The sequence below is a fragment of the Cynara cardunculus genome, assembly GCF_001531365.2.
Source record: "Cynara cardunculus var. scolymus isolate 2C chromosome LG 17, CcrdV1, whole genome shotgun sequence".
In the NCBI taxonomy this organism is placed as follows: domain Eukaryota; kingdom Viridiplantae; phylum Streptophyta; class Magnoliopsida; order Asterales; family Asteraceae; genus Cynara; species Cynara cardunculus.
In genome coordinates, this window is record NC_037544.1 from 1049462 (window position 1) to 1063805 (window position 14344).

Genomic DNA, 14344 nt, shown 5'->3' on the forward strand with positions numbered 1-14344 from the left:
TGATTTTACTTCTTTCGGAAAAAGGGAAAGCAACCTTTTTTGAAGTCGAGCTTTTTTTTTATATTAATTTAATTATTTTTCTGTTGGACATAGGGACCAAAAGTGAAATAAAATGACAACCATAGTGATCAATTAGCTTGAAAAAGAAACCAACCTTGATAATAAATGATAATCACAAAAAACAAAAAATGTATTTGACAAATTGCATAAAAAAGTAACGTATTTTAATTTGATTTCTATTTTGAGTAACTTACTTTCAAAACTTTCATTTTGGTACCTAAGATGTAAAGTTTTAAACATTTAAGTATCCAGGTAACCTGTTGATGTGGTATTTAACTCAGTATTATTTGTTGACATGGATATCTTAATCTAAAATTAGTTTTTATGTATTGTGTTTTATTAGAATAAAGAGTTAATGATTCGACCAGTTAGTTATCGGGGTTCTTAAATGTTTAAAACTTTACATCTTAGGTACCAAAATGAAAGTTCGTTACCCAAAATAGGAATCAAGTTAAAGTACGTTATTTTTTCATACAGTTTGCCCTTCTCTAATTCATATAATTTGTTGGAGATGTTCTTATTGGTTATTTATTGTGTTTCCTTGTATTTTCTAACTAAGGGTAAGATGGGAAAGTATAATTTTATTTTTAAAAGTGGGTATTTATTTTATAAGAAATAGAGGGTTTGTGATTGATCGTACTGATGGCATGTCTTGTATTTAAGCAAAGTTGTCTCACCTTTTTGCCAACTGATATATTTGATTCATTTGGTTTGATTATTATTATTAATGTAGTTTTAATTATTCACTTAGATGCGATATATAACAAAATCAAACGAAAATCGGTTTTTCAGAATCATTTTACTTTTCCGTTCCTTGACGAGAAATTAACGAAAATGTATACAGTTGCCACTCGAATAACGTAAACGACTATCAAATTAATGTCGTATGATTCCATTAAGTCCCTTATTTATTTACATTGACGTTGATTTAATCCGAGTCCGATGTTTCATAGGTTTTCTTCGCTTTGTTGACGGGTTTGATGCCTTCGGAATCATCAAACCGTTTGACGTAGTAATGAAGTCTATCGATCATCAATCCGAGAAATAGGCAAAAACCTGCATCATATTAATCACATCATTTACCCAAAACCAAAAGGATTGCAGTATGTTTCATTCAGAGGTGGGGTCTGGAGGTAAGATGAACATAAACTACTTTATACGACTTAAGTTTATAGGATCAACCACTTGGATTTCTTAATAAGCTAATAGCAGATTTTGTTTCAAATGTGTACTGAAAAGTTTCTTAAGAAATCCAAAAGTGTTCTATAAACTTATTACAATACTTTTAGACATGACACACAAGTGTTTTTCAAATGTGTGCGACGACTTCAAAAACATGCATAATTAAAAACGAAAGCAGATAAAAAGTAAACAACAACAACAACAACAATTAGAAAAACGAAAAAGACAGATACACTAAATTTACGTACCCATCAAGGACGCGTCGAGTATATGATTTGCCAAAAGAACATGATCCGTTGGATTCACGGCTCCGTTCTCCATCGAACGTTGTTGAATCTTCATTATACTATACAAAGTCGACATCAAGAACACAAACAACGTCGCTGCAACCGTCGACATCACCGGACCTCGACCCTCCTTCAAACGATCCATCACAACCATCACTAGTTTCCTTAACGGCGTCCTAAACAAGAGGATCAGGATCACGACCATTTCGGCTATTACAAGCATACACAGAAAAGGTGTCATTTTTCCGGGTTTTTTTCGCCAAAAGTTTCGAAGAAATTGCGGATTTGAAATGATTAAAGAAGAAAGAAGAGAATAGTTGAAAAATGGAGGAATTGATGATGGGGTTAATTAGTTGCCATTGTTGCAGGTTTTTACTTTGGTATTGCTTCAGGTTCATCCTAAACTTACATCTCAAAGAAAGAATCACATTCTACCCTCAAGATTTACACTTCTCCATTCTTGAGTTGCTTTCGTAATTAGCAATAGTTTTTGGAGACAACTATTTAATATCGTGTTAAATATGGGTTTTTGAACGGGATCCTAAATTTTGCAGCCTAATTTTATCTATGTATGGGCTTATATATCTATACTGTATTATAAAGCATTTGATAAAAACTTTTAAAAACCATTTTTTTTATGAATTAGGTATTGTTTATTAATGCATGTTACTTAAAATTCAAGATTATAAGTAAATTGTGTTAATGTAGAACTTATTAAAGCTCCATGTTTGAATTCAGATAAGTACTATTTATTGATGTATCTCATTTTAAATATAAAAAATCTAAAATATATTTAAGATATAATGATCGAGTTCTAACAAAATATTAATTATTATCTTTCTAAAAAAATTATATTATTAAACAAAAAATAAAAATTATAATAAAAACAGAATTACAAAAATTACAAAAAAAAAATTAAATATTTAAAATTATCAAACAACATTTTTAGGCAACTTGACAAGTCTTGTTTTGTCCAGTTCTAATCGTACCAAATACCAGACATACAACTTGTCGTGTCCAGTCTTGTCTAATCCAGTCAATCCAATTGTGTTCAGGTACCAAACGGTACCTTGAAGTACAAGATTGAATCGGAAAATTAAAAAAATATATGTTCAACTTCAACACTAGAAAATGAATAATATTACAACAAACTTGTTTGTTAAATACAAGTTCGACATCGTACACTAAACTTATAACCCAAAGAAAACGGTACCTCGTGAATACTTGCATTTGCCACACTGGCATAAAATGCCCGTATGCTCGAATGGCCCGTTTCTATTCGAACAAAATTTACGGGCCCATAAGGCCCGGATAAGTATATCACATACTCGCTATGTTCACACTCTCAAGATTCGGGTCAGTTTATAAACCTGACCACTTCTACTCGGCAATGGTATTTCTAAACAATTACGCATGCCGTCAACCCTGCAATACAAAACCGTTGGTTTTAGAAAGAGTTACCCTCAGATGGAACTGGACAGGCAAGGATGAGGTAAGCGGGTCAAAAAACTCTGAAAGGTTTTTAGAGCTTTAAGACACAAGTAGTTTGTAATTAACAAATCTACAAAAAAAATGCATTTTTGTCCCACTCGGGTCCTGTGTTTGTTTAATGTCAGGCAACACATGGGACAACAATTTTTTGTACTGTTTTGTCCTGCGTACCAAACTAAGGGGCCGTTTACTAAACGTTTACCCAACAAGTGCATACTAGGTCACTTTACCTTATCGGGTAAACATGACAAAGATTGAGAATCTTACCCGCTAAAAAAACGATGACAAGAACCGAGAATCTTACCTGGTAAGTGAGAGCGACGAATCTTACCGCTAAGCGCTTACCGAATAAATTTGATGCATATGATGTCGTTTTAATAGACTAAAATTTTACCCGATAAGTTAAGTGGAAGTGGTGATTCTTACCGGTAAGCATCGGGTAAACGGCCCCTAAGAGCGAAAACATGCCATTGGCTTACCTTCTACTCATGGTTTTTCGAACGTACTGATCCTGCTCTATCAATCCTTGACCACTGTACTTCCGTTCATCTGTGTTCAAGATTACCTGTGTCGATATAAACCAAAGATATCACGATAACGGGCACCGAAAATTTAAAAAAAAAGGAACAAGAAAGAAATATGGTATCTTACTTGATACTCTCCGGCTTCTTCCACGCCGACATTGTATCTATCGTATGAATTTGTGGGATGAAAGTTGAATATGAAGAGAAACGGGCCTCGTAAATATGAGATCACCTAAACCCGTATGCAAGAATCAGGTTTCATATTTATATCGGATGATAGAACTTCGGAACATAATATACAATCACCATTAGTCCATACCATATTAGCGTCGTTGATATGATGAATATTCGGAAGCCATCTCGAAATTATTCTTTCTTTGTTTTCCAAGTTCATCATGTCCTGTAAAAGATACGATTTTTACAAGTCAGTACGATAAAATCGGTTTTATAGAACGTTATATATGTATAAGAGTCTTAATAGATTGCCTATCAGGACTTAAGTTTATAGGACTAAATAATTGTGCATCCTATATAATTGTGTTATAGACTTAAAGTAAGTTGATAGCACGTTTTTTGGTGTATTAACAAGTTTTTAAAGATAATTTTGAAATAAAGCGTCTTATTAGTCTTTTTACATGTCCTATGAACTATAAAGTAGACTATTTAGGCCTGTTTATTAGCAGCTTAATGAGCTTAGTAGAACTTACAACTTATTCAGTCAGCTATACATGACTGTTTGGTAGTGGCTTAATGATATAGAAGGTGGCTTATTCGGTCAACTATACACGACTACTTGGTAGTGGCTTATTCAGTAAGCCTTTAGGGGGGCTTTATGCAAAAAATCAAGTTTTTTCCAAACCTGCTTCTCCCAATAAAAAAAACACACAACTTCCATCTATGAAAAATCTCTCCCAAACAAAAACCTCCTCAATCTCTACAAACAGATTAATCCACACAGACACAGGACTTGATGCAAAACCAAACAGCCCCTTAGACATACTTGGTGTCATATAAAGCCGATTTTGTTGTAATGACTTAAAATAGTTTGGGTTCAAGAAAATAGATACCTTGTCGAAACAAAGAAGATCTCTATGAACCCCTTCTTGCTCGATTAGATCCCAGCGCCGGTGAGCGAGCGAGAATGAAAAACCGTTACTCGACATCGGGAATTCTACTCGCTAGCAAACATAATAACATTCATTGTTACTTGCATCTTATCGGGTATTTGGAAAAGAAAAATATCGAAAGATCAGATAATCTCACCTCTGGATGCCCAAATTCATTTCCCATAAAGTTTACGTAAGCACGACCACCAATTGTGTAGGTGATTAATCTGATCATCTAAACAACGAAAAAACATCAAGTATAGAAACGAAAAATTAAGCATGTTCGTCTTTTTAAGGCTTTTAGTTACTAAACCGACCTTATGTAGAGAACAACCTCTAAGCAACGAGTCATTCATGGTTGACGGTTGCTTCAAGGCTCGACCATACAATATTTCTGCAAAAGACCGCCCTCCGGATATGGACTGCCAATAAACTTATATATTAAGATAAGAAAAACGACCAATTACCGCGTTCTCAAAGATGTTACAAAATACCCCCCCCCCCCCTCATTTGCGGGCTTGGGCCGGGCCTAACCTATTTTCTTGTCCAACGGGCCTAATATGGCAAACCCAAGCCCTTTTTTACGGGCTTGAAAACTTGCCCATAACATCCTTATAAACGAGTCGAGCTTGCCCACAGGCTAATGGGCCTAAAATTCTTTTTATATTTATATAAAAATTATATAAACTCACAAGTTATATAAACAATTTTTCCAGCTCACAGATCTAATTCTCTATCCCATGTTGGACAGGTTGTTACCCAGAAAAATTTACCTGGTTGTGGTTTTCGGCGTATAAAAGCATTTTATCCGAACTTTTGCCGATCCCTACGAGCGTATTCACGATCTAGAACAAAGACCAAAACTTAAATAAAAAAAGGCACGGAATTTGAGTTAATAGCAAGGTAGACATGGTCACGAATGTAGTGCAAACCTTACTCATGCTCCAATTCGAATCTTGATCGTTCTCTAGAAACGACAACCACATCTCCGATGCACGAGGGTTTACAAAGTAATCGAATCCCAACCCACCTTGAGAAGTAGGTTCACATAATCCAGGATAAAGCGTGGCCTAGGAAATCAATCCAAAAAATGACGTTTCTGTATCGCCAAGATTCATAAAGCACAAACTTTTGGTTACTTACATCTTCCGCAATGGTTATTATATTTGGATGAAGATCATGCAATATCTCATTTGCCAAAATGAGATATAATAACGCGGCCCTGTCAACATACTGGTTATAGAACCTGAAACAATGGGAAACGAATGGTTAGCCAACCTATTCACATGTGAATAGCAAACTTGTATCAGAAACACCAAGATTATTGATGCCTTACTCCTCCATATCACCGGTAAATGAAGCAAACCCGTTGTGCGTATACATCATTGATGCAAGAGAATGGAAATTGAAACCATCAATATGGTATTCAACTACCCACCTGTAAAAATGTCTCCATATAGAGAGATCAAAAAAAGGCTAAATCACAAGGTGGAAAAGATCATATAATTGGTAAATTGCATTATAATGCATGAGAATATGTGGAACCCCATTAGATTACTCTCCAAAAGATCCCTTTACGAGAGAAGGGTGGTTCCGACATATATTGAGGAGAAACGATTCAAGTCTAGCCAATGTAGGATTCTAGCACGCCCCCTCCATCAGAGGGTAGACAGGTACATTATCCAGAGTGTCGAGAGGGGGCTGGACAGGTATAGATTGCTCCAGAGTGTCGAGAGGGGGCTGGACAGGTATAGATTCCCCCCCGAGTGTCAAGAGGGGGCTAGACGGGTATAGATTGCCCCCGAGTGGCGAAAGGGGGCTAGACAAGTATAGATTGCTCCAGACTCTCGAGAGGGGGCTAGACGGGTATAGATTGCTCAAGAGCATCAAAAGGGGGGTAGACTGGTATAGGTTGCCACGGAGTGTTGAGAGAGGGGGCTAGATGGGTATAGATTGTCGGGCTAGAGAGGTATAGCTTGCTCTAAAGTGTCGAGAGGGGGCTAGACTGGTATAGGTTGCCCAGAGTGTCGAGAGGGGGCTAGACGGGTATAGATTGCCACAGTGTCATAGTCCCTAGAATGATACACCTTGGCATTGATACCATGTGCGAATATGTGGAACCCCATTAAACTACTCTCGAAAAGAGCCCTTGAGGAGAGATGGATGTACCACATATACCGAGGACAAATGGTCTAAGTCTAGTTGATGTGAGACTCTAACACTGTGGTAAAAGAGAAGAAACAATATTTAACGACCCAAAGTAATTGGCTATTACCAATTTAGATTCGAGAGAAGATAATGGAGGACATCAAGATCTTCATATTTGAACATTCTTGTACCCCAAAACTTATGGTGTCCTCGCTTACCTAATGAGTCAAGAAAATATAGATACAAAAATGAGTAAGCATATTTGCTAATCCATCCGCTTAACCACACTTCAAATAACATTAAAGTGACGGGTTTCCAATAGAATCCTTTTAAATGTGTTACCGGTATGAAAATAGCAGTCATTTGATCCATCAAAAAGAGCTAATCCAACCATCTCATCTGCAGCCGAATAAGAATGAACGATGTCCATGAAGACGAGCAATCCAAGTCCTGGTTCATAAGAAAGATCAAGAGAAATAAATAAATAAAAAATCCATCTTATCATAATGAAATACGTTGACATTGTTGGAGTCCCACATCGTTAGACAATAACCATCAAACATGTCTGTTTATATGTAGGAACCTCTCTTCTCTCTGTAAAGGCTCTTTTCGAGAGAGATTCAAAGGGGTTCCACATACATTCACATGGTATCAGAGCCGACATCTAGGGACTAGACACAGGTCCGTATTGGATCCCCGCATTGGCTAGACATGGACCATCAAACCTATATATATGCAGAGGGTCAGGTTCACGAGAAAACCGTAAAAAAATGAAAAACCAAGGAACACCCTGGTAATCATTCATGTGACAGTATGCACATGTGCATACAAGTAATTTGTAATCAATTTGTCCGGAATATGCACATGTGCATAACATGCACGCGTGCATAAAAACCAAGTTAACAACTTCAATTACTTGTATGCACATGTGCATACTGTACAGATGAGTGGTTACCAGGGTGTTCCTCAGTTTTTCATTATTTTCTATTTTATATAGGAACCTTTTCTCTCTATAAAGGCTCTTTTAGAAAGAGATTCAAAGGGTATCCACATAAATCACATGGTATGAGAGCTAGAGTCTACCACATCTAAGGACTCGACACACTCTTAGGCACTGTCTAGCCTCAGTTAGAGGGGGCATCTTCAGCCCCACATCGGCTAGACAGAAACCATCAAACCTGTATATATGTAGGAACCTCCCCTTTCTTTATAAGGCTAATGCAAGGTCTAGAATCGATTATAATGTTTATGCATCAAATGATATCCCAATAATAACCATGTGCTTCATCAACTAAGTGCTTGAAATCTTCAGGTGTCCCATATCGACTGCTGACGGCAAACATATTGGTTACCTGCATTGGCACCGGCAGCCTCATAATTCTTACCAAACGAGTCGAGAATTTTGAATAGTTTCATAAAATCAACAGATAAGTTGAATGGAAATCTAAAAAACGAAAAGTTGAACATCAAACTCACTCTATAACCAACGGTGAAATAATCTTTGTGCTCCACAATGCCGATTAACTGTATTGCGTTGTATCCAGCTTCTTTAACATGAGGGAGAACCTATCATTACAAGATGCTGTTAGGCATCCCAAAAAGAGGAAGCTAAAGGAAATGAATGTAAAAAGAAAAGAGATAAAGAAAACTATGAATCAAAAGACGATATCACAATATAACTATATAAGACGAAAGTTCAAATGAGAACCATAAATATTTTGAAAACCTCGGAACCAAATATTTCATGTATTATTCATGATGAATAATCATGAATATCATGTATCTTCATTATGAATAAAACATGAATAATTGGTTCTCATTTTCTCAAAATATTCATATGAACCTACCCCTACAACACAAAACAACAAATACAACGAAAGAGCAATTAACCTTCTCCTTGAACTCCCTAAAAGACGCGATCTTTGGCTCTGATCCACTAATACCAATATGTGCTTCATATATACGCAAAGTCTTTCGAACCTTCGGATTCTTATGTTTCCATGTATATGCATCTTCAGGAGGAGGTTCCCAATGGATTGCATATCCTTGGTTTCCCTCAGCCTCTACATAATCATTAAATCCCGACAAGAACCCATATCAGAAAACGTAACCAAAAACCCGATAAAATGAAGAACTATTAACGAATATGGTACCGGGATTCACATAAGTAGCCCAAGCCGGAATCCGTTCTAAAGGTCCACTAGGGGTGTTAAGATACACTCTATACTTGCTTCCATGAGGGATAGCAGGTGCATACTTTTTTAGCCATGCTTTCCTTCCTTTACGAGTCTCGAGCCAATATGCAATCGGAGGTTTTTTAGCACGAAACTTTGCTCGTGAAACAGGGTCATCGATGACTTTAAAGATATCGTATTCTTTTCCGCTATCAATCACATCATACGCCGGTAAATTGGTGGGTGGATCATCTTTATGTTGTTCTTTCCACATATTGTATCTTGTCCGAGCATCGGGTATATCTTCTAATTCCTCTTCTGTTTGAGGCCCGTTTGGTCCAAAAATCTCTTCGTATAACTTGGCCACGATTTCAAAACGTGATTTTATCAACCGGTCTTCTCCGGGTTCCCAGTATTCGTCGTTTGCTTTCTTGAAAATTTCTTCAGCAGTAACACCGCTGTCGCCTTTATCATAATCATCGACATAATTGTACTGTTGAAAGTAGAGCTCATCAGGATCTTCTCCGTCTCTTAACTTGTCTTCAAGAATGACAAACCAATAACCATAATCATCGTGCCCGAAATGACCCTCTCGTGCACAATTTTCAGTTGGAGACCAGTCGTTGAAGTCTCCAACAACCGCACAGTAGCGTGCACCTGATTTCATTTCCAACATTAAAATAAATACATAGCTTCACTCCAATAAAATTGGCTGTATAGTACACCAAAAATGTCTAAGGGGCTGTTTGGTTGGTTTTCTATTAAGTTCTATATGATAAAGTTGTTTGTGGGGATTAATCTGTCTGTATAGATTGAGCAGATTTTTGTTTGGGAGGGATTTTCATAGATGGAAGGAGCGTGTTTTTGAATTCGAGGGGGGCATGTTTGGAAAAAAAAAACTTGGCTTTCTGCACTCCCCTTTAGAAAGCTTATTGAATAAGGCACTTTCTATATCATTAAGCCACTACCAAACAGTCATGTATATCTGACTGAATAAGCTGAGAGTCTCATTAAGCTTATTAAGCTGCTAGCAAACAGGCCCTTAGACATAATATAGCGTCTTATAAAACCAATTTTGTCGTAGCGCTTTATACAGGTGGAGCCAAAGTAGGGATGTTGGAAGAGTAAACCTCCTAACGAAGTTCCGTTATGCGACTCATCGTCCAAAAAACTAGCAAATTTAGGGGAAGACACCATTTTGGAAAGTATGATAATTAACAAATGCATCATGATATTCAAAGATGTATTGATCGCAGTATGATGCCAAACCTGGGGCCCACTCCATGTAATCCACTCGATGTTGCACGTTGCGGTGCATTCCTAACAATTCAAATCTAGTACAAAGAATACAAAAGAAACGATCAACAAAAAAACTAATACAACAAATGACGAATTCTATCAGAAATGACCACTATAATCAACCAACAATATTTAACAAAATAACGATCTCGTCCAAATCCCATGACCCATCAATCACGTGAAGACATATAATTACTTTATTTGATATAAATTTATTTAATTTTTGTTCGTATTTAGCAAAAAGCACATAAAGATGAAGAAATTGTATTGTAATACTAACCCGGAAGCCATGTCTCTGAAATCAATGTGGCGCATCAAGATTTCGTCTTTTAGATCCTTGAGAGATTTATATCTGTAATTCATAACGAATGATGACCCAAAACATATATAAAAGAACTAAACACTAAAAAGATTTGGAATTACAGTACGTCAAAGATGTTTAAATGTCCTAAACTCCTAATAGACCGCTTTACAGGACTTAAGTCTATATATATAATCAAACAATTGTGGTGTTACGATAGGATCTCAAGGGCCATCCTCACCAGTCTTTTAGGACATATTTTTGTTGTTAGTTTTCTTATGCCGACATTTTTTAGAATCATTCTGTAAACACATATTTCAAGACTTCTTTTTTCAACTAATATCGTATAGAAAGATTACTTTTTACGTTTTATTTCAACATTGTCCTAAATAAACTTAAATCCTATAACATTGTAGCAAATTTAGGTCTTGTTTGGTAGCAGCTTAATGAGCTTAATGGGACTTACAGCTAATTCAGTAAGTTATGGTAGTGGCTTAATGACAGTAAACTAGGAGGAGCTTTATGCAGAAAGCCATTTTTCCCAAACCTTCCCATCCCAATTAAAAAACAATCTCCTTCCATTCCCATCCCAATTAAAAGACAATCCCCTTCCATCTATCAATAACCACTCCCAAACAAAAACCTGATATATAATGACAGATTAGTTCTCACATATAGCTTTATCCGTACAGAACTTAATGGAAAACAAACCAAACAGCCACTTACAAGTAATTGATCCTATAAAACTTAATTCCTATCAAATTTAGGGGGAACCCAATGTTCTACCAGAACCAAGATTTTGCGATCAGTAATAAAAATTTCATTTTTTACACTAAATATATTACATATCATTAAACAACAAAATACCCAACTAAAAAAACCAGATGAAAAGACGACAAAAAAAGTGAAATTTACGCATCTTCTGAATGTTTTTGCAAGCAAAAATCAAAAACCAAAAACACTTCGAATTTTCCATCGAATTTGTTAAATACCTTTCACGGAGGTAAAGAGCGAAACCTTTGTGCGAAATTCCAGATTTAGAAAGAAATCCAACAGGATCGACTCCTTTTTCTCCGTCTTCTGTGTTCTTGAATTGACGCTGCCGCTGTTTCGGCGGATGCGGTTGGCCGGGAGAAACTGAACACCTCCATTGCTTCGACGGAAAAACGATGGATCGCCGGCGAGTGAAACTCCGACTACTAACAGAACCGTCGTTAGTTGGCGAGAGAGGAATTCGAGCTAGTAGTGAGAGTGACGTAATCATTAGATAAGAGACGGTTGGGGGTAGGAAATGGGGTTTTGGGTTTAAGAGAAGAGGGGAATTCAACAAAACGTCTTTGATGATGTTTATAGTAATAACCCATTTAGTTTAAGTTTATTGCAAATATTTCCCTTATACTATAGTTTATTGCATTATTTCCCCTTCAACTATAGGTTTATTGCATTATTTTCCCTTCAACTATAGGTTTATTACACAAATTTCCCTTCAACTATATGTTTATAAAAAACATCTCAACATATTCTCTATAATAGAAAAAATAAAGGTTATGTTCTCTAATTTGCTTCAACAAATTCTATGTATTATTTTCTAACATAAAGAAAACAAGAAAACAATAGATTTAAGGGTCGTTTACCAAACGCTTACTTGAGTAAGTGAACACCAAATCACATTATCTTACTGGATGAATATGGTAAGTACCAAAAATCTTACCCGGTAAGAACAAGATAAAGACCAAGAGTCTTATCCGGTAAGTGAGGGTGATGACTCTTACCAAGGTAATGGCTTACCAGGTGAATTGTTGCATACGATACCGTTTTGGTAGACTAAAATTTTACCCAGTAAGTAAGTGATAGTGTTAAATATTACCAGTAAGCGCTTACCGGGTAAGTGTTTGATAAACATAGAATTTTCTAAAATTTGATTTGAAAAAAGAAATGCAAATTGCATGAAAAAGTAACGTACTTTAACTTGATTCCTATTTTGGGTAACTACTTCCATAACTTTTATTTTAAAACCTAAGATGTAAAGTTTTAAATATATAAGTATTCGGGTAAACGATTGAAGCATTAACCGGTTACCATGCTGATGTGGCGAGTAATGTGGTATCCAACTCAGTATTATTTGTTGAATGAAATATAACTATTTGATAATTGTTTACAATAAAATTAGGGCGTTAAATGATTAACAAAAACCCATGATACAAAATCATTCAAATAATTTTTTGAACTATTAAGAGTCAAACTTATTTTGTCAAACAAGATTCACCTCTTAACAATTCAATGTTGCCTCTTAATAAAACTATTAAGAGGTAAACAAACGACCCGTAAGAATGTATTAATAAATAGATAACAAAAAAATTAATATACATTTATAATTTAAAAAAAACCACCTCCAAAATGTGTTTTACAAGAAACAACGTGGTCATTGCCGACCATTTTTCTATGTGAAATCTTCAAATTGGAATAAAGCAAAGATTGAACAACAATTGCACGCCATATTTTCTTAATTCACGACAAAAGATTGCTTATTTGCGACACCATCGTCCGTTGCTTTAACGAAACATCCGTCGCAAAAGAATAAACACGAAAAATAAAATTCAAAATTGAGCAAAATTGGCCCAAACCCTTTGAACAACGACTTCACAATAACATCATTACTACAATTTCTCGTTTTGGGAAATCTTGAAAATGACACGTAAATAAGTAATAAATATGAATTAACAACAATTTTTCGTGTTGATCGACCATGACGAAAATGGTCTTTATTGATAGCATATATATGCACGAATAATTTAACGGAATATCGAATTAATCAAGATCGAGATCGAACAGTATCATGTTGATTTACGCATAGTTGCAGAGACCATATATACAATAACCACCCGGCATGCATTTTTGGCCACACGACCCGCAATTCCTCTTATCGTACGCCAAATTCACACACTCCCCATTGCAACACGAGCTCGTAAACTTGCACTTCTTCTTGCAAGCTCCACAGTTGTGTCTATCTTGGGTCAAATCCATACACTTGTTATTGCAACATGTAGAGTTCTTGCCTTCCAAGATATAACAAACAGTGTCGTCGTCTTTGCAGTGATCCGCAGCCCTAGGGTTTCGCTCTTTCTCGGCCAAGAAACGGCTATGAGGCCTCTTGGGAAATGGTGTCGCAGTGATGGCGGTGGTGGCGGTAGTGGTGGCGGTGGTGGTGAGAGTGATGGCCATGGTGATCATGGTGATGGTGATGGTTACCATGAAGATTATCTGCATAATCTTCATGATGATCAATGGGGGAAGATGGAGATCTCAAAAGGGTTGATTAGGGTTTTTGAAATTAGGGTTTGTTCTGATTGGAGATTGTGAGGAAGATTGAGAGAATGGATTGGGAGTTTTATAGGGTTTGTAAAGGGGGGTGTTGACTTCTTGCCATGCACTCTTTCAATATATGATCTTGATTAGGGCACACTCTAGTTTAGTTGTCAACTTAGTTCCTTACCATTTTGAATTACTTTCGTATCGTAAAATCAGTACGGGATTCGGAATTTTTGCTAAGCGGGTGTATCTTTAAGGTGGATTAACAACTTGAAAACGTCGTTATGATGTGTTTTTAGTCGAATTTCCAATGTTTCGAGCGGTTTTTCAAGTTCTTTTCTAGATTTCGAGGGAGTTTTTCAAAGGGTTTTTTGGCTGATTTAAAGGAACTTTTTTCGGGTTTTTGGTTCATGTTCGTTGTATCTTTTATTATACCGAAAAGATTCTACTTGGCAAAATAAAT

The 14344-nt window shown here is 36.2% G+C and overlaps 3 protein-coding genes across 3 annotated transcripts; all 3 read right to left on the bottom strand.

The window, feature by feature from the left end:
* Window positions 1-868: 868 nt before the first annotated feature.
* On the bottom strand, window positions 869-1826 carry LOC112501227. The gene is made up of 2 exons (XM_025104936.1): window positions 1491-1826; window positions 869-1116 (listed from the first exon to the last, which is right to left on the bottom strand). The coding sequence occupies exons 1-2, from the start codon at window positions 1768-1770 to the stop codon at window positions 989-991; spliced, it is 408 nt and encodes a 135-aa protein (XP_024960704.1). The 5' UTR covers window positions 1771-1826; the 3' UTR covers window positions 869-988.
* An 828-nt stretch (window positions 1827-2654) lies between these two features.
* LOC112501199 (1,4-alpha-glucan-branching enzyme 3, chloroplastic/amyloplastic) lies at window positions 2655-11836 on the bottom strand. Its single transcript, XM_025104883.1, has 20 exons — window positions 11565-11836; window positions 10552-10623; window positions 10242-10306; window positions 8952-9629; window positions 8689-8861; window positions 8275-8364; window positions 8075-8150; window positions 7141-7248; window positions 6926-7016; window positions 5987-6088; window positions 5794-5896; window positions 5583-5720; window positions 5424-5495; window positions 4968-5072; window positions 4808-4885; window positions 4612-4722; window positions 3864-3944; window positions 3672-3776; window positions 3500-3585; window positions 2655-2954 (listed from the first exon to the last, which is right to left on the bottom strand). Exons 1-20 carry the CDS (start codon window positions 11834-11836, stop codon window positions 2867-2869), a joined length of 2694 nt encoding a protein of 897 aa, XP_024960651.1. The 3' UTR covers window positions 2655-2866.
* Window positions 11837-13244: 1408 nt separating this feature from the next.
* On the bottom strand, window positions 13245-13873 carry LOC112501283 (stigma-specific STIG1-like protein 1). Its single transcript, XM_025104994.1, has one exon. The coding sequence runs from the start codon at window positions 13846-13848 to the stop codon at window positions 13417-13419; it is 432 nt and encodes a 143-aa protein (XP_024960762.1). The 5' UTR covers window positions 13849-13873; the 3' UTR covers window positions 13245-13416.
* Between the last annotated feature and the right edge of the window lie 471 nt (window positions 13874-14344).